Below are 27,554 nucleotides of genomic sequence, written 5' to 3'. Positions count from 1 at the left end.
TTAAAACATTATTATGTGAATAGGTGATCGGCGCCAGCCAGGCTCTACACACCCATACAACTCGTTGTGGATGGGTGCATCTTGACATCATCACGCCCAGAGGGCTAGTTAGAACCATATAGGTTTATAGATTCCCACTACCTATTCACTCTGGGTGTATACATGTGATGCAGTCGGGAGAAATCCATCAGTACTCTCCCTTGATGAGAGGGATGGTCTAAAGCACAGTAGCAAACCAGCGCTTGTTAATTTCCCCATGATTTCTGAAGAGGCCACGTCCCACTTGTCTTTGATGATACAGCCACCACACACACGCATCCTCAGTCGCACAACCAATTAATTGGTCCTTGATAAAGAAGTGCCACAAGCGGACACTCGTGCGCAGAACCCATCTCGGTTAAACCAAGCACAGTCAAGTTAAACTCCACTAAAACAGGCTAGGCTTAAGCGAAACCATCGTCGAGCAAGGAGGCTCCCAGTATTTCCCCGGCTTTAAATGCAACACTACTCGAGAAACACAGACTTTGAAGTTGTATCGAAAAAGAGAAAGATGGAGCGACGGGAGAGTGAATGCAGTACTTCCTTCAGTATTGATAGTATTCTTGCCTCCACATCCTCCAAGTCTCCCTCCGGAGCGGAAGAAAGCCCACCGGCAATTGTATCGAGTCGAGAGTCGCTCCACGATCACCGTGAAATGGAGGAAAGGGGTACCGGGCAGATAGCTGATCTTCCCCGTAGGGATTATCCCTTCGCCCCGGCAGCGGCACCTTTCTCGCCCGGACATTGGTACCCCTGGTTACACGCCAATGCCTTTCTCCACTACGCTTATGAAAGTAAGTACACAAAACACTTTCAGTTTTCGTTAAATTTTGTGTTCAATTAAAAAAAAAAAAAAAAAAAAAAAAAAACACTCTCAAATTATACTTTGAATACGTTTTTAACTTCGATTTCTTTAAGTTTGTGTTAAATTGTTGAGCCTATTATTTGTTTAATTCGTTTGTTATGAATCATAACAAAGTAGGCATATTATCCAGATCCTTTTGAAAAACAAATAATTAACGGTTTAACAAACACAGCGAAATCTTCGTTTATTCAACGATTAAAACATCAACTTCTACAGCAATATCAACAACACCAACAGCAACAACAAGGGATTCTAACTGAAACAAGCTTGCTTTGTCAAAATCGGAGCGTAACTTTCATTAATTTTGTTATTGACAATGTAGAAACGAACGACAGAGAGAATACAAAAACTTGTTTGATACAAACAAATTAAGACGGATTTCGTGACTCGGCTAAAGTTAATAATGAGCAATTACAGTTGCCTTGGATAAATATGGTTTCATTTGGGATTAAAGATTATTGGAAGGTAGGATCTATTTCTATTCTAGTGAATGCTCCTTGAAGACACTTCGAAACAAAGACGAGCTTCTTCACTTCAAAAGGGCACCTCCTCTTCTTAAAAAAAAAAACCCTACAAAATGCTTCTTCCTTTCTTGTGGTTAACTTATATATTATTCTACAAGTTGGTCTCCCAGTTTAGATCAACTCAGTAGAGGTGTTCATTGGACAAGATTTTCAATTTAAGACCAAAAATGAAGACAACCAGAGCACCTGATCGAAACGTCGAGTCGTTAACTACCTGTTCCTTTTAAAGCCAACACAACTCAAAAAGAGCTTTATTCACATGGTAATACCGCAAACCTCTCTTGGTTATACTTCCACCACGTAGAGTTCCAAATTAGCATAAAACTCGGTAACAAGTAATGGGGAGAGGTTGATAGTATAAAACATTGCGAGAAACTGCTCCCTCTAAAGTAACGTAGTTTTCGGGAAAGAAGTAATTTTCTATGAATTTGATTTCGAGACCTCATATTTAGAATTTAAAGTCTCGAAATCAAGCACCTTGAAAGCAAACAACTCCGGGTGACTAGGTGTTTTTTTTTTCTTTCATTATTATCTCGCAGTTTCGACGACCAATTGAGCTAAAATTTCCACAGGTTTCTTATTTTATGCATTGTTGAGATACACCAAGTGAAAAGACTGGTCTTTGACAAGTATCAATAGTGTCCAGTGTCTTTGAAACTAAACAGTTGATTACACAACCCCAAACCAATGATGCCACAAACTGTGTCTTTAAAATGAGTTCGTTTTTTGAACAAGCTCAATAGACTATCTTGAGTAAACTTTCTCAATTCCAGCAATCGAATATAGAATAAATATTAACTTTATATTCTAACCTCAATCAAGAATTGCTTTCATATTTTGAGTTTGTTTGAAACGAAGTTACTTTAAACAGAGAAAATAATAAGAAGAGTAGACCACGATTTCATTCATTATTTTGCAGATAATTGTAACAAATTGATAGAAAAAAAAATCATTTTTTTTACACCAACTTATTTCTCACAAACTAAGTTTTTGTGTTTGTGCCGATAGGCTTCCAACTTCAAGAAAAACACCACAACAATTGTTTGATTTCTTAACCAAATACCGCACATTGTCAAAATGATCGTTTGTGGTTTCAAATAGTCAATAGTTCATCACAAGCAGGCATACTTCTGTTCCGTATGTTTATGGGTATTTCAGAAGCAAAGAATCCGAGTTGCAAAGTTTGAACTTGTTTTAAAGACAGTGGACACTAGTGGTAATTGTCAAAGACCAGTCTTCTCACTTGGTGTATCTCAACAAATGCATAAAATAACAGTTGGTCAATTGCTCAGTTGGTCTTCGAAATAGCGAGATAATAATGAAAGAAAAAACACCCTTGTCATATGAAGTTGTGTGCTTTCAGATGCTTGATTGCGAGACCTCAAAATCTAATTCTGAGGTCTCGAAATAAAATTCGTGGAAAATTACTTCTCCCGTCATTTCAGAAGGAGCCGTTTCCCACAACGTTTTATACTATCAACAGCTCCCCATTACTCGTTACCAAGTAAGGTTTTATGCTAAACATTATTTTGAGTAACTACCAATGGTGTCCATCGCCTTTAACAAGATACATCTTGCATTGACTGAACAACTCATAGCGAACAAAACAAACGTACAAACTATCAGAACTACGATAATCCAATTGGCAAAATGCCCAACAGAAATGAATAGTATAGTTATATTCAACACAAATAACCGCGAAGTGTGTTTACAAAGTTTGCAAACGGATTTTTAAGTCAAACTCGATCATTATTGGTGTCAGTTAACCATACATTGAGAGCAGTCATTAAATATACCCATTTGTAACTTTTACATAACAAAACTTTGTCAACTAAAGCTAATTATCCAACGGTATTATCAACCAAAATTTTTCTTCCTTTTTCTTATTCTTCCTTTTTATTTCTTATTTACTATTTTTTTTTAAAATAAATATATTGTTCAACAAAAACATTTTGCTGTTTTAAGGACGTGTTTTGTATGTGCTCTATTTGATCAATTAGCCTTTTCTACCTTCTGACAACCTTGGACGGAAAAAGCAGTTTACAGAATAAAATAACAAATTCAAATCATCTCATTATTTATTCTTTCAAAAAAAAAAAAATGCTTTAAATTGTGTGTTTCATAGGTTCTTTTGATGTGCTCTATTTGATCAATTAGTCTTTAAGACCTTCTGATACCCTTGAAAGAAAACGCAGTTTAAAATGAATACATTACAATCATCTCAAGTTTCATGTCGATGACTACCTGCTCATTTCTTCTCACTTTTGCTAATTGATTGTTTTCCATTTTTCCACTTTGTCCCCAGGTGCTATGTTACACCAGCCTCATCTGTCCAGACCCTCACCGTCCAGCGCTCCTCAGACCTCCCCTACCCACTCGACTAAATCCAGCAGCCGCTCACAATCACCTAACAAACCCCACAGTCCAGACCCACAGACGGAGGACAGAACAAGCGACGTGGACAGCGATAGTGGGATGATGAAATCAAACAGCGACGGAGGTGACCAGAACCAGCGAAAGAAGAAGAAAAAGACACGCACAGTATTCTCACGTAGTCAGGTATTCCAACTAGAGACAACGTTCGACATGAAGCGTTACCTCTCAAGCTCAGAGCGGGCTGGACTGGCAGCGTCTCTACACCTCACAGAAACTCAAGTCAAGATTTGGTTTCAGAACCGAAGGAACAAATGGAAACGCCAGATCGCCGCTGAACTTGAAGCTGCCAACATGGCGCACGTGGCTCATGCCCAGGTTCAGGCTCAAGCCCAGGCAGCCCAAAGGATGGTTCGAGTCCCTATCTTGTACCATGAGAACGTCACCCCTAGACCCATACAAGGGGAGTCTAATACCTCGGTCTTATCTCGTCATCAAATTCTTCATCAACTTCCCGTCAACTACTCCCCACCCTTCCAACACCTTGCACCATCCGCTCGGAACCCTGTTACGAGTATCGTAACATAACACATAAACATATTCGGATAGTCTTTATTTTGGACGCTATGCGACCTTCAATGTAGTGATTATGGTGTTCACACGTGCAATGTATTAGCAAAACGTTAATATTATTATAAAAACGTTTATTATAAAGTATGTCAAGATATTATGTTATGTGTTATATATATTATTACCAGATGACAAAAGGTGGACGCGTGTATAGGATGATTTGTTTGTATAGTTACTGTATTATCAAAATTTTGAATATTGCCACTTTTAATTATTGTACAATTGGCCTGTTAATAACAAACACAAAGGGTTTTCTTTGGCGTGTCTGATATCTTTAAAATGTTTATGTTAGTGATTTGCGCTTGTCTTTAATTGGTGAAACATTTATACACGAACTGATGCACAATAGGCATAGTATGTTCGTCAATGTCAACTGTTAAAAGTATATCTTTTTCTACCGACGGTTTTCTGACGATAAACTAAATTCTGTCTTTCATGTTGGACATTAAAGTTCATCTATGAGTGTGTTCTTTGTCACAAAACGTCTATGGAATTGATCAGATAAATGCAAACCAGGCCGCGTTTCTCTTTTATTTCAAACCCTTTTCTTTAAAGGCACTGGAAACTTCTGGTAATTGTCAAAGACCAGTTTTCTCAACATCGGTGTCTCAGCATATCTATAAATAACAAATCTGTGACAATTTGAACACAATTGATCATTGAAGTTGCGAGATAATAGGGAAAGAAAAAAAACCCACCATTGTCGCACAAACTTGTTTGCCTTCAGCTGCTTTAAAAAGACTTCAGGCTTGTAGTACTTTCATATTTGAGTGAAAAATTACCTCTTTCTCAAAAACTATACCTGAGAGGGAGCCACTTCTCACAATGTTTTATACTATCAACAGCTCTCCATTGCTCGTTACAAGTAGGTTTTTTTATGCTAACAATTATTTCGATTAATTACCAAAACTGTCCGGTGCCTCTAAGGACAGTGACTTGTCAACATCAGATTGTTGACCAATTTGCACCAAACACCTTTTTTATAAAATGTCTTATTCTAAAACTATTTTCTTCAGAACACTCCAGTGGACGTAATACCGACTTATTGCTTGCAAAATAAATCTAATTTCATCTTTAAAACGGTTCATAATTTCCACCGACATCCCAATTCAAACCAGCGTCTGACTGTCGTCTGCCATTGGTCGAAAGCGAATGTGCTGATCTGATTGGTTAATGCTTATGGAGTTAATTTTATTTATAGATTTTCCCTTGTGCCATTTTTCGGCAATTAGGAGTACAAACTTATGTATTTCTCCAGAAATTGAAATATCCTCAAAACCAAGGTTCTCACGGTGTCATTTTTCGGCAATTGAGCGGACAATCTTATTCTACTTCTCGAGAATTTAAAGTTACTCAAACCAAAACCAACGTTTGTGGATGTAATTATATTTCTAGGCCTTCCCTGCCATTTTTCGGCAAATAAGAGTACAACATAGTTCTAAGAATTTAAAGATCCTCAAACCAAAACCAATGCTTTTTGATGTACTTAAAGACACTGGACACTATTGGTACTTATATGCATAAACTAACAATACCTGTGAAAATTTGAGCTCAATTGGTCGTCGAAGTTGCGTGATAAGAATAAACGAAAAACACCCTTGTCACACGAAGTTGTGTGTTTTCTAAAGCTTGATTTCGAGACCTCAAAATCTAATGCTGAGGTCTCGAAATCAAATTCGTGGAAAATTACTTCTTTCTCGAAAACTACGTTACTTCAGAGGGAGCCGTTTTATACTATCAACCTGTCCCCATAACTCATTACCAAGTAAGGTTTTAAGCCAATAAATATTTTGAACAATTACCAATACAGTCCACTGCCTTAAAATCTACAGGTTTCTCTGTTATTTTTCGGCAACTAAGACAACAATCTAATTATATTTCTTCAGAAATCTATGAACCTTAAACCAAGGAATTGAATTACATATTAATTGAATGGAGTTTGAATTGAATGACTATTTTAACTGAAGAGGCAGTGTCACTTGTGCAGATACGAATGTATGAAAGGGAAATACTGTTTGTTGCCGAAAAATGACCGGGCTGAATTTCACAAAGAATTAAGACTATAGTCTTCTCTCGAGTTAGGACGAGCAATCCTCCTAACTTAGGACTAGCCTTAGGTTTTTAACCATACCTTAAGAGTCACATGACTTGTCACAAGTGAGGACTATCTTAGTGAAATTGACCACAGGAACACTTAGATCATTGTGGTTCGAGAACGGGAGGGCATAATGAATGTTCTTAAACGGTTAAACCCTTTCAAAATCAAGATTTGAAGATCACTCTAGCGTTAATCAGTAATTTGATTGATTCAGCACCAACATAACTGTGAATCATACCTCTGTTTTCATGCCAGTCAGAGATATGTTGAAAAGAGTTGTTCTAATGAATAAAAAAAGAAATGAAAATAGCATGAACAACTTTGTCTTTTTTAATTTTGTAGTAGATTATGTTCTTTTGATAACTTGAATGTCTTGCTTTATACTCTATACTTACGCAGAGCAGATTTTTGAAAATCGGGAGACTTCTCAGTTCAGAAAAGAACTGTCCTGCCTTTTAACTTCCCTGGCGGAAGATAGATAATCGGCCAGGACTATTTCAGCTTTAGATGGCCCGAGTGGTCTTCTTGTTCTTCACTACCGCGGAGTGAGTGCTTAATTGGTCTCGACGTTTCGACTAGCTAGCTCTAGTGATCGCCAGGAGACGTGAAGACGTGTGAGAGATGTAGGTCCATTTACATGGGTTCAGAGGTTTAAAGAAGTTAGTAACTTCAAGTTACGACAGAAGACTTCGTTGCTATCGTGATCTTTAAAAGACAAACAATTCCCCCCTTTAAAAAATAATTGTACCTTTTTTCGCGTTCCGAACGTTTTGTCTCGCCAAAACAATGTTCCCTGTGTCACAGCAATGGTTGTTGCGTGTAAATTAGCACTCACTAAATAAGACCAGACTATTCTTGTGTCCTGCCTAATTTTCCACATTAAACACCCCCCCCCCCCCCCCCTCATCAAATGCTTAATGTTCCAAAATACTCAACAAAGAACTAGTCTCTCAGCCTCTTGAAAACCAATCCTTTAAATTTTGCTAGACAACTAAACTTTTAATTTTTTGCAGTTCAACCGTTCGGGATTTTGCCAATTAGCCCACAAAAAACACTACCGAAAATGTATTTTTTTTCTCCCAAACCAGACTTGCTGCCAGTTTACATGAGGCAGACATACCATTATTTTTCCTGTCTCATTTTCTCCTTATTTCACAGAAGATAAACTATAATATAACCTCCTCACACAATCTTACTTCGTTTTTAATGAAACCGTTATTCCCCCCCCCCAAAAAAAAAAAAAAAAAAAAAATGCAATTCTTACACAAACTCAGAGTCCTAATCATTAACTGATAAGCTATTTTAATTATCAGTCATTTTAGAAGACAGCCTGCAAGATAAAGAAGCCAATAACGGCACCACATCAAAATATAAATATACACCCACAGCTGTATTACTCATAATAATGGCTAATTTGTCGGCTTCTTAAGTGTATTGCATGCACTCGGGTCTCACAAAACCAATTGCTCTCAGTTCCGATGAATCTTTCAAAAGGCAAATACAGACCAACAAAAAACCCAGATGAGTTCGACATCATCGTTGTACCATACATCACTCTGCCAACGCATTTCCTCAACAAGAAAAAACTGCACTTAATCGAGCAGACACACTAGCGATAATGATACATCCGCTGACGGTTTTTTTTCCCCAGTTGCCCGCGAATCCGGCAGGCATGGAAGTGCTTACGGCACGAGAGGTATAGCTGGTGTTGCCATCCACCTGAGGTACATCAAAGAAACAACGGCAGTAAGGTTGAGATTACCGGTGAAGCGGGCCCCGGAAGACGGACGTTTTACGGGGCTCGTATGACGCGCTCAGATGAAACTTGATCCACGGTAAAGATGCGACTACCGTCCGGACGGTTGCGAGAGAGAGCGATTAGAAACAAAATGACATATACAGCAGAGTGTTTGGCCAATTTGCTGGTTTTATCTCCTGTTTTTATTTTTTTATTTGGTGAAAAACAATCTCGTATGATATTTTTGTTTTACCGTCGATTATTATTACAAAACCAAATTAGCCAAAAGGAATATTAAATGTGGATCTAGTAGGCCTGAATAAACTGTCTATTTAAGAAAGAATCGTTTGTTATTATTGATTGCAAATGGAAGAAAATTAACCCCACATCTTTTTATCTATTTACAGATCTGTAAATAAAACTAATATTGGTACGAGCCAGTAATAACAAACTGTGAAAGACCAAAAGGCAATATTGATATACTTGTTTGTTTTTAGGGGGAAAGGGGGGGGGGCACGTTGGTGTTATTGTGGGGGGGGGGGGCACTTCTGACCAATTAAAACCGTATTATGCCTTCGAATTTGTTTTGACACAAATAATGGTGATTGGTGATTGGCACGCCACTTTTTACCAGTCTTATGGGTCATCGTCTAAAATAGTTTTATTTGACAGTCTGACGATGGAGGTATACCAAACAAAATTCAGCGTGAAAATAGAGAACACAAACATTGAAAGAGACGACAATTTTTCTAGTCATTTTGAATCTCAAAGCCCCCAGATTTCCGGGGGGGGGGGGCCTTACGTCACTGGGCAGGTGCGCACTTAAGGATTTTCTCCGAAGATTTGTAGAGCTGTTCCAGTTTTCGTCATTTTGCGGACTTGATATTCGAAACGAATGTACAAAAATTGTCCTTAGTGGCCATCTTGCTTTTCTTGCTCGAAAAGAGGTTGATGTTCTAAATAGTCTGGTATCAAAACTTAATCCAAATACCAATGAGTGTTGTCTTCAATACAGTACTCATTGGAACCTGACTATATCTTAGAAGTGAACGCTTAGGCCGCCCCAGAATTAGCGGCTACAGCTTGGGCTAGATTTCCGCGTCATCATGCGTTGAGGTATAGGACGTCATTAGCAACGCCCTTAGCAACAGCCGCAGCCATTTATGGTAATGCCAAGTTGGATACGGCCTCAAACTAAAAATGCATTATGTCATAGCAAAGTCAAATTCTTGATAATACTCAATGTTTACGAGTCTTCATGACTGAACCAAACAGCTACAGAGCATGGCTAGCATAATTTCTATAAATGACTGCTTGACGTATTTGGACAAATCGTTCCCCAGTTTCCATTCCTTTCGTTGATGAGTTTTGTTTTTAAGGTCTCTGAAAATAAGTTTTTAGTTTCTAGAAATAAATAAAGATTGTGATAATTAGGCCGCAAGTAAGCAGATGAAATATTCGTCTTCATGGGCACAATTAATTTCAACTGTGATTTAGTTTTACGTATATTGCCAGCCATACATTGGTTGACCTCATTAAAGTACTATAAATAAATAAATTAATAAATAAATAAATAAATAAATAAATAAAAGAACCCCCAGAATATTGTTGATTTCATGAAAACGGCAAAAAGTAAACGACTGGAGAAGGTTTTATAATTGGATGAGCTGAAAAACGGCGAAGGCCAACATACAAGCTCGATCAACAAAACCCAAAACACAACGTCATGCGAATCGTTGTGTAAACATAAGTTGCTATTCACACAACAGCAATTTAACTAGGGTCCCTTGCTTAATTTTAGCATGGTTGTAAAATGTAGCAATATACGTGTGGCAAGATTTTGCAATTAGAGAACTTGGACTAGAAACCAACAATATCCTTTCACACAAGGTAAATTTTGTAAGATTTAAAGCCATTGGACACTTTCGGTAAACAGTATTGTCCAAGACCCACACTTCATGTATCACAACTTATATATATAAATAACAAACCTGTGAAAATTTAGGCTCAATTGGTCATCGGAGTCGGGAGAAAATAACGGGAAAACCAACCCTTGTTTCCGCACGTTTCGCCGTGTCATGACATGTGTTTAAAATAAATCCGTAATTATCGCTATCGAGAATTGATATTGCCGTTGTCTCAAAAAGTAAATTACTTCATGGAATAATATTTCAAGTGAAGTCTTTCACCATTACCTTCTGTAAACCCTGTAAGTTATTTGTTAATCTGTGAACTTTAAAAGAATTCTGTTCCGAAATGTACAATGGCTTTAACAACCTTGCTGTAATTTAGCAAGGGAACCTTGCTAAATTGCTCTCGTGTGAAAGTAGCTTATAGTATCCATGTCCTAAAACAAACTGAACGCTATATACATATAATAGACGACTTAATGCTCAACTGATTGGTTTAAACTCACCACTCTTTATCGCGCATGCAACTCATTAAGCAAACAAGCAAGCTAGCCGCCTGTTTGTCAATAGAGCTATACATTTTACTTTCTCTTTTATTTCTGACAGATGACTATTAAGACTATGATTTTTAAGTGATATTGCCAATAATTAGTCAGATACCAGTCCCTAACTCATGTGTTTACCGTTGCGAATCGTGTGAAATTAATTTCATGGATTATGGCTCGGTTGGTTAATGACTAGCAGTCCGCGATCAATATCAATTTGTCTCCCAGTTGTTGCTGAGAACGCTGCCGTGTATCGAGCCCCGGTCCCCGCCCGGTAAAGCTCTGGGAGAGGTCGAGGCACTTTATTGCTTAATTTGCCGTGCGGCTAATCAGTATTGGTAATTCCAACAATAGTCATTTTTCTCTGACAGACTGCTTTGTTTCAATTAGGAGTTAATTGTTACACTGAAAGACGACTAATGCTCGCTGATCGCGTCTAGATCGGGTTATGTTGGCATTGATCATTAAGTAGGGACGAAGGGGATAGGACTAATAATAACACATGGTAGATCAGTTGAGTTCTTTGTTAAGTAATGTTAAATCAAACCTAAATGTCCTTTCTCCTTTTATTTGTTAACCAGTGTACTTAGTGTACGTATAGTGCCTTTTTAGTCAATTTAATTAAGTGCTTTGTTTTGTTTAAGTTTGTTGTATTTTTCTAATGAATTTTGTTTAGATTGTTTGTTTAAAGATTTGACGCATTTCAATAAACTGATTGTGATGTCTTTTTATATTTTTGAAATAATGAATACTTATACCATTAAATAAAAAAACACCAAAAAAGCTACAGCAAGGGGTTCACAACACTAAAATAAACCCCCAAAAGATAAGGGATAATTGTTATTTAGAAATGCTCGATAAATAACTAAAGTCTCTCAGCCTCTTGAAAACCAAACAAATACAAACCCTTTTTTTTTTTTCAATTTCTGGCAGGTCAGCCGTTTGGATTTGTGGCTAATTGGCCCATAAAAAAAATCCTACGAAAATGTGCTTTTTCCCAAACCGACTTACTGCCAATTTTATTGAGGCACTTCTCAAAATCTCAAGCCCCCAAATAGGAACCAATTTAAGGCATAAGACTCCAAATCTCCTCACAAGAACAAAACACAGAGCCCTGGTTCGGATACACACAATCTATATTTTATGACCGCCCCCCGCCCCCCCCCCCCCCCAAAAAAAAGTTATAATAACTGTTGGTGAACTTAAATTTATCATAGCTTGGCACATGAGATTTTGTATACTCAGTGTGGTGCCCACATCAGTCAGTTAAACTCGTATCAAAAATAGCAAAATACAAAATGTCTGCCCGTTATCATCAACTTGAACGACACTAACAAGACCAAGCCCACGAACAACAAGAACATCGACAGCAACAATATCAGCAGCAGCAGCATTTCAAATTATTAACATTTGATTAAAGTTTACCCAGCACAATGGCTTAAGCAGACGGTTTAAATAATAGTTAAAATGTTACATGAATGTGTATTAGCAGCTAGGCTGCATGGTTGTGCCTGCCGCACATAAACCTTCTCAAAACCGCATATCCTGCGTTCAGTTTAAGGCCCTTTTTCCTCCTTTATTCTGACAAGAAAAAGAGGGTATTATGTTTTGGTCATGATAATACCCAACCCGAAGAGTATAAACTTTCGCCGATAAAAGATTTCATCTTGGAATTGGCGTTTAAATGGGATCCTATTCCCTCTAATTATTTTTCCAATTTGGCCAGAATGTGGCTGATTCCCAAGCTCGTAATACTGCCCTTACCACGTCGATTACCCAGTCAGATATTCTATTTCACTTTGTCATGTACGTACAAAAGTCATCATCATCTTCCATCAAGAACACCCCCCGGCTATGTCAAATCATCCCGCCTAGTTTATCTTTCTTCATCACATTTTTTTCTCTCCTCATCCTCCTTTCTATATACTTGAGACGAGCGTCGGTGGTTTTTTTCCCTTGTGCCTGCCTGCCTGCCTGCTTTTCCCTTGAATATAGAACAAGAGACTATGGCATTTCCAACATAAAAAAAAAGTGCAAAATAATTAGAAATGATTAGGGTCCTGTAACGGCGAGATTAGTCCTAACAAGTCTAATGGTAATCACAGCCATTTGAGGCTATTGGTTTCTGTCAGCAGTGCCCGTTGTATTTCCGTATGGGTTCTGAGCTAACTGTACAAACACAACGTCTATCCCTCATGGGGTGTGCTGAACACTAAGCCAGCCACAAATTGACGAGTAAAGTGCGTTTCGGGACCACTCACTCGTCAGCAGTTTGTTCTGAATTACCTCGGGGGGGGGGGGGGGATGAAATTCCATCTACCTGCCCCCCCCCCCTTTTTCCCATGGTGGCGATGAATACAGAGAACCAAAATTATATTCCCGTCCACCGATTGTGTAGATTGATTTGAATCAAACTTGGATTGTCCACACAATTTGCATTCATTATCTGGCAGTATACGATCTACTGTGTGACTCCTGAGTGAGTAATGAAATTGAGTCCAGTATCATAAAAAGACAGATATTGGGTTATGATTATAATTATGATCAATGCCTGTGATATTGCTGGAATGAGTCGATTTTTAATTTGAAATTTCAACAAGAATATATTATTTGTAATTTAATGAGTGCTTGCATGCTTCACGGGAGCAGCGAGGGCAAATCAAAACTGATTGCCCTGATGCCCATTGAAATTTTCAAATGGAAATCTTCAGTTTCATTGCCCTTTACGAATTCACTGGTGACGAGTTCCGAACAAATTATGAAACATTCTATATCTGTACAGATATTCTCAATAATTCAAAGTTGCCTCATCACAGGCAATTTTGGACGAGCAGACATTAAAAAATAAAATATAAAAAAACGGTAAAAATTAAGATGGGTTTCTATCGAAAGTAGATGGTAGTTTAAAAAATCAAATTAGCTCACAACGCCATCAATGGTAACTCACCCATTTATCAACAAGACCTATTTTCCCGTACGGCTTCAAGGCAATGTTTTTTTCTGGTAAAATAGTTAAATGCAGAGAGTAAAGGGTTGTGTGTGCCTCCAGTGAGGACTGAGAAAGGCAAACAGAAGGATTTCTTACGAAGGTTCCCTTTTATGGAGCGGTTTGCCTGAGAGATTGCGTAATGACCCAACCTTGACTTCATTCACTTCTAGGTACTGTCGATTACGGAGTCATCGATTTATTTTGCATAATTGGTTTTTGTAACATTTTTTCTCTCTGATTTTGTGGTATAGAGTGCTGTTGTTACTTTTGTGAGGTTTGTTCTTTATACATGTGCATTTGTTTATCTCTTGTTCTGCGTTTTGCTTTTTCTACAGGGCCCCCAGAGAGAACAGTGTTTCACACTGATAGGGCTACCCTGTAAATAATGACGCTATCACCTTACTCCCTGACAACAGCAACGTCACTCCGCAGAAAAAAAAACCCCAAAACAAAACCATTTTGCTTCTTGGTAAAAAAAAAGCCAAGTTCATTTAAAGACACAATTGGAACTTCAATGACGTCTTGCATGGTCTTCGAAACCAGTCACATTGAATAACTTCTAAAAAAAAAACTAAAAAAAACCCATTTTGGTTCTTGGTAAAAAAGAAGAAGCCAAGTTTATTTAAAGACACAATTGGAACTTCAATGACGTCTTGCATTGTCTTCGAAACCAGTCACATTGAATAACTTCTAAAAAAAAAAAAAAAAAAAAAAACATTTTGCTTCTTGGTAAAAAAAAAAAGCCAAGTTGTTTTAAAGACACAATTGGAACTTCAATGACGTCTCGCATGGTCTTCGAAACCAGTCACATTTAATAACTTCTGAAGATATTATGAGTTACGTATAAACACCCCTTGACGGCAGTGGACACTGTTGGTAATACTCAAAGTAATTGTTAGCAATCATAAAACCTTACTTGGTACTGAGTAATGGGGAGCTGTAAAAAAACATTGTGAGAAACGACTCCCTCTGCAGACGTAGTTTTTCGATAAAGAAGTAATTTTCCACGGATATGATTTCAAGACCTCAGAATAAGATTTTGTGGTCTCTAAATCAAACATCTCAAAGTACACAAATTCGTGTGACAAGGGTGTTTTTTTCTTTCGTTCTTATCTCGCAACGCCGACGACCAATTGAGTTCAAATTGTCACAGGTTTGTTATTTTATGCATAATGTTGAGATACATCAAGTGAGAAGACTGGTCTTTGACAATTAGCAATAGTGTCCAGTGTCTTTAATGGGAGTTTTTTTGGGGCACCCACCATCCTATACCACCAGTAAGCTTGAACGACAAGTGACAAGACCGTGGGTGATGCATGAAGAGAGTGACCCATCGCCATTCTACCTTGGCTACCATCAGCAAGACTGTGGGTTATATTATAGGAGTAGACCCATCCCACTTCTACCACTATGAAGCTTTTACTTGGTAAGCACCATGATCAAGACTACGGGTTATATTATACGATGATTACGAGTAGACCCATCACAATTCTACCGTATTGGCCACCACCACCAGCAAGACTGAATGTAAGAGTAAACCCATCCCACTTCTACCACTATGAAGCTTTTACTTGGTAAGCACCATCAGCAAGACTACGGGTAATAATGGAAAGATGGTCTCATCTCAATCAGTTAGATTGCTTCCCAATCGCACTCCTCCGAAGGCCTCCAGCAGATGACAACACCACCGGTCTTCACATGACAGGCAACCGTTAAGAAACGAGCACATATTAACGGCTTTGACAGCAATCTTGCTAAACTAGGGTTGCTGGGCTCAACCGATCCACTCTCCCTCCTTCTCTCCGCAGTCAAATAGCAATTTGGGAAAGAGACAGTAAAAAAAAAAAAAGCAATTTCTTATTTGCGAATTGAGAGACACACGGCTTCTATGTGATAGCTTGAGGAGTAATGAGAGCATTTGATACAAACATGCATTAAGTTTAAGAATAGAAACAAAGAAATGGCCGTCAGCGGGTATAGGTTATGGATATTGCTTATACAGCTAATGAGGCAAGTCTTAAAAGCTCTGGCAATATGACCCTAGGACCACTCAGAGGTGCTTTCCTCTTGTAGGAAGGAAAGAAGATATTAATCTTACAACAAAAACTGTTTACTCTCTAAATGTAAAAGAGTGAAAAACACCACTCTTTACATTTCGAGTTGTCCCTCATGTGGCTCTTTAAAAAGAGTGGTGATAATTTCACTCTTTTAGAGGGGGTTTCACTCAGAGTGAAACATCACTCTAAAAAATGCAAACTTCAATCTCAAAGAGTGGAAGACCACTCGAAAAAGAGTTGTCCTTCATATGGCTCTTGAAAGAGTGCCTTTTCACTCTTTTGCATTTAGCAAGAAGTATTGACTTCAACACGAAGAAAATGCCATTTGACAACTAATAGGTATATTAATAACTAAAATCCATTTGTAAATAAAACGTAAAATAATCAAATCTCGTTTTGTAACGACTAGGTTGAACAACAAAAACAAACAAACAAACAAACAAACAAACAAACAAACAAACAAACAAACAAACAAACAAACAAACAAACAAACAAACAAACAAACAAACAAACAAACAAACAAACAAACAAACAAACAAACAAACAAACAAACAAACAAACAAACAAACAAACAAACAAACAAACAAACAAACAAACAAACAAACAAACAAACCAATAAACAAACAAACAAACAAACAAACAAACAAACAAACAAACAAACAAACAAACAAACAACAACCCAACAAAAAAAAACACAAATAAGGCAATGACTCAGAGTTTATGTAACTTCCACATAATAAACTATAAATATTGTTTTAAGATAACTATAAACGTTTCACTAAAAAAATGTTCAAGTGGGGAAACCACGACTCGAATTTTAAAGGCAGTGGACACTATTGGTAATTACTTAAAATTATTATTATCATCAAACCTTTCTTGATTACAAGTAATAGGGGAAATGTTGATAGTATAAAACATTGCGAGAAACAGCTCCCTCTGAAGTGATCTAGTTTTCGAGAAAGAAGTAGTTTTCCACGAATTTGATTTCGAGACCTAAAGTTTAGAATTTGAGGTCACGAAATCAAGCATCTAAAAGCACACAATTTTGTGTGACCAGGGTGTTTTTTCTTTCATTATCTCGCAACTTCGACAACCAATTGAGCTCAAATGTTCACAGGTTTGTTATTTTATGCATATGTTGAGATACACCAAGTGAGAAGACTGGTCTTTGAAAATTACCAATAGTGTCCACTGTCTTTAAAATAAGGCACTGGACACATTTGGTAACTGTGAAAGACCAGTAGGCCCTATTCTCGCTTGGTGTATCCAAACATATGCGCAAAACAACAAATCTGTGAAAATTTTTCCTAATTGGTCATCGAAGATGCAAGAGAATTATGAAAGAAAAAAACCCAACATTATTGCACAATTAATTTGTCTCCTTCAGAAGATCCTAACAAATGCTTCAGGCCTGGAAGTCTTTTAACATTTGAGTGGGAAACTATACCTCCTTCTCAAAAACTATACCTCACTTCAGAGGTCGCCGTTTTTCAACCATGTTTTATAATTATTACTATCAACAGCTCTCCATTGCTCATTACCAAAGTAAGTTTGGTATGCTAATGATTATTTTGAGTAATGACCAGTAGTGTCCAGTGCTTTTTAATTGGCTTCGGGGAGGTACGACAACAAATCGGTGTGGCCTTCCAATGTTTTAAATAGATGTGCCTATAATCTCGTGGTCTTAAAGACACTGGACACTATTGGTAATTGTCTAAGACCAGTTTTCTCACTTGGTGGATCTCAACATATGCATAAAATAACAAACCTGTGAAAATTTGAGCTCAATTGGTTGTCTAAGTTGAAAGATAATATCGAAAGAAAAAACAACCTTGTCACACGAAGTTGTGTGCTTTCAGATGCTTGATTTCGAGACTTTAATTTCTAAATCTGAGGTCTCGAAATCAAATTCGTGGAAAATTACTTCTTTTTCGAAAACTATGGCACTTCAGAGGGAGCTGTTTCTCACAATGTTTTATACCATCAACCTCTCCCCATTACTCGTCACCAAGTGAGGTTTTATGCTAATGATTATTTTGAGTAATTACAAATAGTGTTCTCTGCCTTTAACTCAGTGGGCGTAACCCAGTGGGTTTTGGACATAACAAGAAATATGCCAATAATTTCAACAGTTGATGGTTCAAACAACATTGAAGGGATGCCATTTGTAAGACGTCTCTACTTTAATGAGGTTCTCCTAACCTAGAGGGACATTGGAAACCAACACTGCTCCGATTTAAAATAGGCAGTGGACACTATTGGTAATTACTCAAAATAATTATTAGCAAAAACAACCTTACTGTTAACGAGTAATGGGGAGCTGTTGATAGTATAAAACGTTGTGAGAAACGGCTCCCTCTGAAGTAATATAGTTTACGAGAAAGAAGTAATTTTCCACGAATTTGATTTCGAGACCTCATAATAAGATTTTGAGGTCTTGAAATCAAGCATCTGAAAGCACACAACTTCGTGTGACAAGGGTGTTTTTTCTTTCATTATTATCTCGCAACTTACCACCAATTGAGCTCAAATTTTTACAGGTTGGTTATGTTGTGCATTTGTGAGATGCACCAACTATGAAGGCTAGTCTATGACAATTACTAATAGTGCCCAGTGTCTTTAATGAGGTTCACCTAATCCTGAGCGACATAGGAAAGCAACAATGATCCGAATCACTAAATTATATGGTTTTGTGTTGGCAGGCAGTAAACAAATACTGATTTCATAGGTTTCATTACTATCTAACATTTGAGTGCTTCTATTCTATTTTTTACCTTTTATTAGAAATATATAAGAGTTCTTAAGGCAAACAAATATATGTTTTTGTTTATTGAGGTTGAGGTACGAGGGGAAGATAACTTATGTAAGTATGAAAGAAACATTATAGGAAACGGACCGTGACATCATTAAATATTGCTACCTTGCAAACTTGAGGTGTTTTTCAGATTTTAATTACTCTCTTTCCGGGAGCGATGGGGACGATACAGGGGAAAAAACCTCTGGATTTCTGCTGATTAGCGAGTAATCAGCGTGATGCACACGGGAAGAAAGCTACTAATCCACGGTAGTGCAAGGCTTCCCCAACGCGGTGATCAATCTATTTATTACGGAACTTCGCTCTCTATAATGATCTACGGCGTGCACTCGTATCAAACGCTGTAGGGCGATTGAATACGAGGATGGCGTGGCCATAAATAAAACATCTCAATATGTTGTATTTAGATGTTTTGTTTATCCTAAAAAATAATAGCTAATTTAAAAATGTCTAAATCGGGAAAGTCGACATATTTATGCAGATTTGTTGTTACGAAAATAAACCGTTCAAGGCGTTGATGAGTATTTTTGGAAAGGTCAAGACACAAACAAGTTGAGTATTTAAGGAGACCAAATTACTCACAAAACACGTTTATCGTGAAGGAACAAACATCATCCCTAAAAAAAAAAGTGTCCAGTGTCTTTAAAATAACTTTATCATAGTGGACATTAAGGCGACGTTTGTGACGAAAATTGATGTTTCAGAAACCAAATTGCACCGTGAAACTTGATTTGTTCAAAAAAACAAATTAATCAAAGAAAAAGTGGGATGCCAACCTACAGTTCAGCCCAGATTTTACGATAAGCTTCAACAGTAAGTCAATTTCTTATTTTCACTTATGAGTATGCGGATGAAAGAAAAGGTCGAACCAAGTCACGGATGTACAATCCCTTTCCCCCAAAATTCGCTGCCAAACAAGCCAACAATTACAGTACTATTAATGAAGCCACAAGAAACGGAGACAAGTTGGCTATCCCCCTAGAACGATGCTACCCATCACCTGGTGGAAGTTGCCTTGAGTCTACACGCATTGGTAGAGAAGGGGGCTGTTGTATATCACTGTTGTATATCACTCTGCCTCGCAAAGCTAGCAATAGAACATCCTCCTTTGTGCGGGAAAAGTTTAGGCAATTCTAGCTACAATAGGGAACAACTTGCGGCAGTTTACCGGGCCATGGCCGGCTCCAAACAGTCTTGCCTCGAACAATACTTTCCACACGTCATTCATAAAAAAAGGGACAAAAAAATGCCGAAGTCAGGCGCAGCACTATGTGTAAGGTTTCGTACACAGTGTGTTTGGGAATCTGAATTGAAGAGTTAAGGCTGATAAATGTATGTCATACTTAGCAGAGAAAGCTGGAACTGTCCATCCATCAAACTTAGATTCTGTGATTGAAAGATGGTAATATATTAGAAGTTTTACGTGTTGGTGTACGTGCTAAATATGTTGTAATGCCACCCCCGCCCTTTAACCTTTAGGCACCGACCCGGGACACTATACATTATCTACAGGTATTTTTTACCATTGATCTGTAGATCATACATTAATATGACATCTGGAAAATGAAGAACAATACACAGTGAATTAAAGAAATTATTGACCTTATGTAGTGGGGTTTATAAACACACGCAAATGGAACTACTGTTCATAGCCGACAGAGAAACGGCTATTACTGAAAGGAAGACAAACTTTACGTGATGAAGAAAAACAGTACAGACAAAGAACAAATTGAAATGAAACTTCACCAGTACAGGAAAAGCAAACAAATGGTCCGCAGTTACTCGTATGTTCAATATAACTTGTAGGCCTACATTTCATTGCTATTAATGACTTTAATTAAAGTTGTTTGGGTTTTTATATATTTTGTTCGTCAAAGGAACATTGTACAATTGAGGAAAGGTTTCACGTGATCTCGTCGATTCTAAACAGGGATGTGATTTTTGAAGGAGGTCCTGATCCCGGCTTTTTATAACGCGGCTCCATGGCGATTTCATCACATGGATTGATTTCACACGACGCAAATTTGCAATTTTATCACCCCGATTCGATTTGGTTGGAAATTACCATCGTTTAGAAAACTCGCGTGAAACGGGCATTAGACCTACTCCTTGCGACCAAAGTCACATGCATAGGATGTCTGCTATTGTATTGTATCCATGACCAACCGATATGACTGATATATGAGAGGAGTGGATACTCGATCTTAAAGGAATACAACACAACTTCTTCTTGGAGAGTGGTCTAGAGGCATCACAAAGGTGATAAATAACCCCAACCCACACTTGATGGGTTTACATTCACTGTCACTCCAACACTGCCTCATTAAGAATCAACTAGATGCCAAACATCTCACACGACATCTTCAAGATGTGATGACGCTTCCAACCAATGAGCCTTCATCTGGCTCTAATAAAGAGAGGAGGTGAGCAGTTAAACGTTAATAAGGCTGAAGAAGAAGTACGAGGGACAAGAAGATAATACCGGCTTCATGGTCCCTGGCTGGCGGGGTCTGAGACGGCAGACAAGACGGTGCGCCACGGCCAGCAGCAGAGACGGGATCATCAGTTGGACTTTTGTCACCGAACAAAAAGATCGACCGACAAGGTCGCCTGCTAAATGTACAAGCGTCTCCGGGTTGAGTTACTTAATCGACCTGCTTACGACTTGGATTGTTTTCCCTTCTACACCGCTAGTAAAACATAAGTGGGTTTAACCTGGGCTAATCTCACCAATCCCTTATGCACTGATCCGCTATTGTACCCTGTGCCGCCATAATGGCCGACAGTCTTGCTACCACTTAAATGGTGATTGTTGTACATGTATTTAATGTTTGTCATTTTTACGGTACAGTCAATTTGTATATCTTCCACAACCTCTCTGCTGGGTTGGTGGAAGGTTACTTTCTCTTTCACCTCGAGGACACTTTTAGGAGATGTGGGGGTGGGGGTGGGGCCTCGCTGGAACGTGTTTCATTACATGTATTGTTCTCTAATCTGCACTTAAGGATTCCAAGTTGCCTCTAAGTAAACGAATGGAATAAAAGACAAAAACAACATCCAGCTTTTCTGTTGCAGAACTCAAGACACTTATCTCGGTATAGGCGACAAGATGAGTTCGTTTAGAATAACATCTTTCATTCTCAATGACTGACACCAATTGGAAAACAACACAGCATTGTGGCCTATTGATTGATAGAAGAAAAAAACACTATATGTTGACATTGGTTCTAACTAATATGATTGGCTGCATATTGCGCCACAACACATTGAAAACCATTTCATATTGCTATGTAAAAGGAGTAGGTCTCATAATTCAAAAGTAGTCCCTCATCCCTTGCAGGTAAAATACTGAATGTTGAAGTGCCTTGATTGTCACTGAGTGGCAGATATGAGCTCTATTATAAAAAGCCACTATTACTGAACAAACATATCGGTTAGGTGAGGTCTTGCGGTAGCACCGGGTGTAAATCTCTTTTTTGAGAAGAGTTGGTTCTGAAAAGAACCGATGGTTGACTCAACGCTTTCTCCTGAAGACGATCAGAGTCTCCTGAAGACGGTCAGAGCATCCTGAAGACGATCAGAGTCTCCTGAAGACGATCAGAGTCTCCGTAAGACGATCAGAGTCTCCTGAAGGACGATCAGAGCATCCTGAAGACGATCAGAGTCTCCGTAAGACGATCAGAGTCTCCTGAAAACGATCGGAGTCTTCTGAGGACGATCAGAGCATCCTGAAGACGATCAGAGCATGCTGATCCTCAGAAAATTTGCACGCGGTGCTACAGCAAACTCCGCCTAACTATACTTACACCATGTCAAGTTTCAGACCCTACTTACTAACGGTAAAATACCAACATCTTTTACGGCACTGAAATCAATGGATTGTTTTAAGTCAATAAATCTTTTTGTTGGTACTTGATGAGTAAACACCTTGAAAGCTAACTGCTTGTCCGATGGAATCACACCAGTACATTCTCTTGAGGGTTGGTACTGGTATGGTCTTGATTCTGAGACTTTTGCAGATGCACGCCGTATCGCCCGCTAGCTTTGCGTAAGTCTATTCTCGCTACCATCACTGGTCAGTCGTCAACCGAAATGAATTCAAGAAAAAAAAAGCGCCCTCTGGCAGTTTATCACGATATGTTTATACGAGTATGATATAATGACGTCTTGGACCAAGACTAGTATTGGAAGGGATGTCGTAATGAGTGAGCATCCAGTCAAAAACAACAAATCAGTACACCTAGTAGTACAAAATAACATTACATGAACAAATAACCAAACATTAAACGTAAGCATAATAAGAAATCCAGAACACATTACAAGTGGAAGAGGAATGCAAAATACAATATCTAAGAAATGATCGAAGGCCCTAAAAAACAAACCATTTACTAAGCTTCTTGTTTACCAAGATGAGTCTTAAGGTGCATTTTTAAGATGGGTTAAAGAATCAGATGATTTTACAAGTGCAGACGATTTGTTCAATAGGCGTGGGGCAGTCTCCCCGGGAATGATTGTATAATTATGGGCTCAATAAGGAGGCGAAAATTGTAAGACCGGAATTTGCTTTGCGAGGGGGTGGGGGGGGGGGGGGGTTGTATGGTTTATTAAAGGCAGTGGACAGTATTGGTAATTGTCAAAGACTAGTATTCACGATTGGTGTATCTCAACATATGCATAAAAGAACAAACCTGTGAAAATTAAAGCTCAATCGGTCATCGAACTGTAAAAATTTCGGTTGTCGAAGTTGCGAGATATTAATGAAAGAAAAAAACACCCTTGTCACACGAATTGTGTGCGTTTAGATGGTTGTTGATGTCGAGACCTCAAGTTCTAAATCTGAGGTCTCGAAATCAAATTCGTGGAAAATTACTGCTTTCTCGAAAACTACGTTACTTCAGATGGAGTCGTTTCTCACAATGTTTTATACCATCAACCTCTCCCCCAACACTCTTCACCAAGAAAGGTTTTATGCTAATAATTGTTTTGAGTAATTACCAATAGTGTCCACTGCCTTTAAGAAGATCATACAATCATAATAACCTAAAAAAAAAAAAAAAGCCCTGCGTCTATTTTAAAGTCAATGTCAGTCAACAAAATAGTTACCGTGGGAAAAAATAATCTAATTCTGGTCTATGATTTGGTTATTCGCCCCCCCCCAGTATATACCTACATTGAAAAAAATGAACAAGTGCGGCCTCTTTTAATCACTTTCACAAAAAGAAACAACTCAACCCACATGAGGGCGCTCTTGTACAAACTTGCAAGGATAGCTGTCTCAGGAATACACAGCTCTGAACACACACATACAGGGCCATATTTTCAAAAGGACCATTAACTATTTAGTGGCAGATCTTGCCTGGTACCCAGAACGTTTTTGTACACGATGACCCATTAATGTTGGCTGCTAGTCAACCAATTATTTGGCCTAGCATGGTGAAGGCACTGAGATGTATGCAAAGTAGCTTTGGTTGACTTTATCATTGCATTAAGTACCAACAACCACAGATATAAGACATTTAATAAGCTAAAGTCCTTCTGTCTACTTGTACTTCAAAAGAATGTCTTTGAAAAATGTAATAATAACAAATTCTTATATAGCGCATTTCACAATAACCGTATCATTGCGCTTTACATTAGTGCCCTGGTCATAGGGCCAATAACATTCCTGTAATGTTTCTCAACTCCTTAGTAAGGGAGTATACAGCACTGAGCTGCCTGTAAGGCGCTTGTGGCTTTTCATTCACAATATCAACCTCTACCCTCGCATTTACCCATTTATACCCCTTGGTGAACAGAAGCAATTTTAGTAAAGTATCTTGGTCAAGGACACAAGTGTCACGACCGGGATTCGAAACCACACTCCGGTGAATCAGCACCAGAACTTGAATTCGATGTAGCCAAAGCGATAGAACAATTCCTAAATCAAGGGATTGTCAATGCATATATGCCCAATATTTAACTGAAAGGAATGTGACTGAGCTTAGCCGCAGCATTAGCCAATTGCTGGTTAATTCTTAATTCAATTCACTAAACTTAGCCAAAGCGATGGCCAGCGCTCCATATTCCCAAATATAGAGATTGTCAATGAGTACGCATACTAAACCCAATTACCAAATCAAGGGACTGTTACTATAGACAACACAGTCTGCCTTAAAGTGCAATGTAAGTTGGATTTGAGTTATGTCTGGTAGTAAACGACTGATAAATGACTTGCTATTCATTTCAGAAACATTTATTTCATGTCAACATCAATCAATACATAGTGTGATAAAAAATTTCACAAAACATATAAAAACTCGTACAAATGAAAAGAAAAGTGAGTCAGTTGATGAACAATAAATAGATGATGCTGCTCAAATGTGAATTCCTCACTCAGACTATAGAGACAGTTGCCGTGCCACATGATTCAGGGCAAGCTTTTGCATAGTTATGTAGGAGACAGCGAATGCCCATCCACAATTCTTAATGAATGTGTTTGGTACAATGCCAGGGTCTGCTCGTGTAAAGCTCGCCCAAACCAATAGTTAGGAAGTTCTTGTACCAGAACTCATTCAAATCTAACTCAATTGGCTTATTTCAAAACAACTTTGGCTGTAACTACAATCCCTTGGGCTAGTGCCAACCACTTCGCAACGTGACAATGAATATTCTCTCACACGCCTGCCCCCCCTTCAATGTTGATGGGAGCGTAGGTCGCGCACCAGAGCCAACATTGAAAGGAGGCACAGGGCCGTGTTGCAGGGGCCCAACAAGATATGGCCGGGATTTTAGGACAATATAACCCTTCGGTACTTAGACGCTGTGTGATGAATAGTGCGAGTAAGGCAACATATGAAATAGCAACATTGGCTTGTTAGTTTATTCCGTTGTTTCACTCTGTGACAGAATACAAATATCTTTAAAAGTGAACAGATTCTAAAAAACAAATCAACATAGTAATACTCACATGACTGGTAGTCTTTGATGTCCCATTATCACGTTTCCATGGTAACGCTTCCTTGAAACACACACATTCTCTACACACATCCTTCTATTTAAGTTATTAATGTTTTTCTGCAACCAGGAAATCCTGAAGAGTCTTGAAGAAGTCTGAAAAGATAAAAAGGAATGCTCATTGGGATCTAACAACAAAGTTTTATTTTCTTACACTTGACATGGCAACATCAATTTTAATGACACTGACATAGAACCTTTTGAAACAAACCACAACAAGTAATTAGTATAGATTAGAATACAACTTAATTGCAATCATGCAGATAAAATGGAGTACTAAAGTTATGCAATCCCGGGGGTGCTGTCTGACATCAGGCCCGCTTTCATGGCTCTGCTTACCATATGGCCTAAGCAAAGAATTGGTACCTATTACGAAAGCAGGGAAGTCCGCTCTTACAAAGTACGTTTCACAGGTTAGCAGGTTTTTTTTGCACACAAGTGCGTGTGCGCACTCCATGTTACTACTAGGCACTCTTTGCTTACACAGCTAGTAGTACAGAAATTGTGTGCTTTTTTGCACAGCAGTTAGCAGAGAATGATGATCATAAGCACATAGTTAGGCGCTAGCCATGAAATTGGGCACTGGTCTGAAGTCTGAATGAAGTAGCTAATTAGCTACTGCTTCCAGCTCAGGAAGCTCCATTTCACACACTTTGTTTGGATAGCTCACTCACTTTACAGCTGTGAGTGTGGGGCCTGCTTACACTGATCAAACTTTCAAAGTCAGAGCAGTTAGCAACTAGCATGGACTTGATGGAGGTATTTGTTGTAGGTGTGGCCATGGTTCGTCCTGTCGTGGCCAACAGTTGACAGACGAACAAAGTTCATAATTTTTCAAGTATACAATCAGAAGAAGGTTAAAGTTATTCTTTTGATGACAACTCAAAAAGAAAACATTAGAAAAGTTACAATGTACAATCGTGACCACAAGAGGGCGTCCTATCACAGCATCAGTGCAGTTTTATGACGACCAAGAAAGTAACTAGTTGTCACGAAAAAGTATTCATTAAATCCGTTTGATTCAGTAAATAAATACCTTGAAGCACTCAGTATACTCTAAATCTCCTCATGTACCGAATAGTTTGTAACAAAATGACAGACTTGGTAGAAACACTGAATAAACTTACCTGTGATTTTAAGCATCGGTGTAACGCTAAACTGACAGTGCAGACAGACAGCAACGTGTGCTCGAGAAGTACTCAGGCCACCACTTGAGGGCGCCATTCACATTGACCGCTGTCAGAAAGTGACGCTGCCCGCCGTACGCGTAGGCCTGTAACTAGATGAGAGGGCATCGATTGCCTCTCTGAGTCCTGAACACTTATCAAACAATCTTTTGAAAATAACTATAATTTCCATGACACGACTACAACTTGTAGGTGTTTCATCACATGCGGTGTTACGAAAGTGAAAATAATGACACTGTCATTGAGTCCTAGTTAATATGTAAGGGATTCTTAATTCAGAGGTTTATGTCAACTTCAGAGATTGATTTCTCTCGTAAAATGTATTGTTAATACTTGATATACGATGAGTTTCTTGATCGAAACTAAAACAGTAGAACAACGTGCAATAGTTCTCAAACTATGCACGCTGTAAGGCCCAATATTTAAATAAAAGAACAACCGGGCAACATGCAATTTAATTTAAAGATAAATATTGGTTGACATTATTTCTGTTCATCATCTTCACAGTGTTTTCTCTTTTGTTTGTTTTGTGGTTTGACGCTGATGAAGTGTAATTCCGGGCAAACATTGGTTCTATTGGAATGGGCCTACCATCTTTATTGTTCAGGGGGGCAACGACAACAGACATACCGGTGTCCTAAGGAAATCTCTCTGGAGATTCTGTCCCGTGGGAATTACACATTAGCATGGGCTGAATTATGAAGGAGGAGGAATCAAAAGAGGGCGCTATCACAAGAAGTAGGCCTCCCCTCACCGTATGGGAAAATAAAATCTCATGTCACACCGGTTCG

General features: G+C 38.4%; 2 protein-coding genes across 2 annotated transcripts in view; one reads left to right on the top strand and one right to left on the bottom strand.

The window, feature by feature from the left end:
- The window catches only part of LOC139940445 (major facilitator superfamily domain-containing protein 10-like), a 130,299-nt gene extending 103,544 nt beyond the window's left edge, over positions 1–26,755 (bottom strand). The window contains exons 1-2 of the mRNA XM_071936700.1: positions 26,704–26,755; positions 25,530–25,672 (exon numbers count right to left, since the gene is read on the bottom strand). The gene's annotated coding sequence lies outside the window, so the exon portion shown is untranslated. The remainder of the gene's footprint in view (positions 1–25,529; positions 25,673–26,703) is intronic.
- LOC139941189 (uncharacterized) lies at positions 44–6,784 on the top strand. Its single transcript, XM_071937653.1, has 2 exons — positions 44–833; positions 3,734–6,784. The coding sequence occupies exons 1-2, from the start codon at positions 497–499 to the stop codon at positions 4,387–4,389; spliced, it is 993 nt and encodes a 330-aa protein (XP_071793754.1). The 5' UTR covers positions 44–496; the 3' UTR covers positions 4,390–6,784.
- Positions 26,756–27,554: the final 799 nt, after the last annotated feature.

The sequence above is a fragment of the Asterias amurensis genome, chromosome 8 (genome assembly GCF_032118995.1).
Source record: "Asterias amurensis chromosome 8, ASM3211899v1".
NCBI classification, from domain to species: domain Eukaryota; kingdom Metazoa; phylum Echinodermata; class Asteroidea; order Forcipulatida; family Asteriidae; genus Asterias; species Asterias amurensis.
The sequence above is the reverse complement of the archived record's forward strand: the minus strand, read 5'-3'. Positions and strand labels throughout refer to the sequence as shown.

Coding starts and splice junctions, on each gene's coding strand:
- LOC139941189 (XM_071937653.1), top strand. CDS start 497: ATGCAACACTACTCGAGAAACACAGACTTTGAAGTTGTATCGAAAAAG. Junction 834..3,733: donor TCTCCACTACGCTTATGAAA/GTAAGTACACAA, acceptor CTTTGTCCCCAG/GTGCTATGTTACACCAGCCT.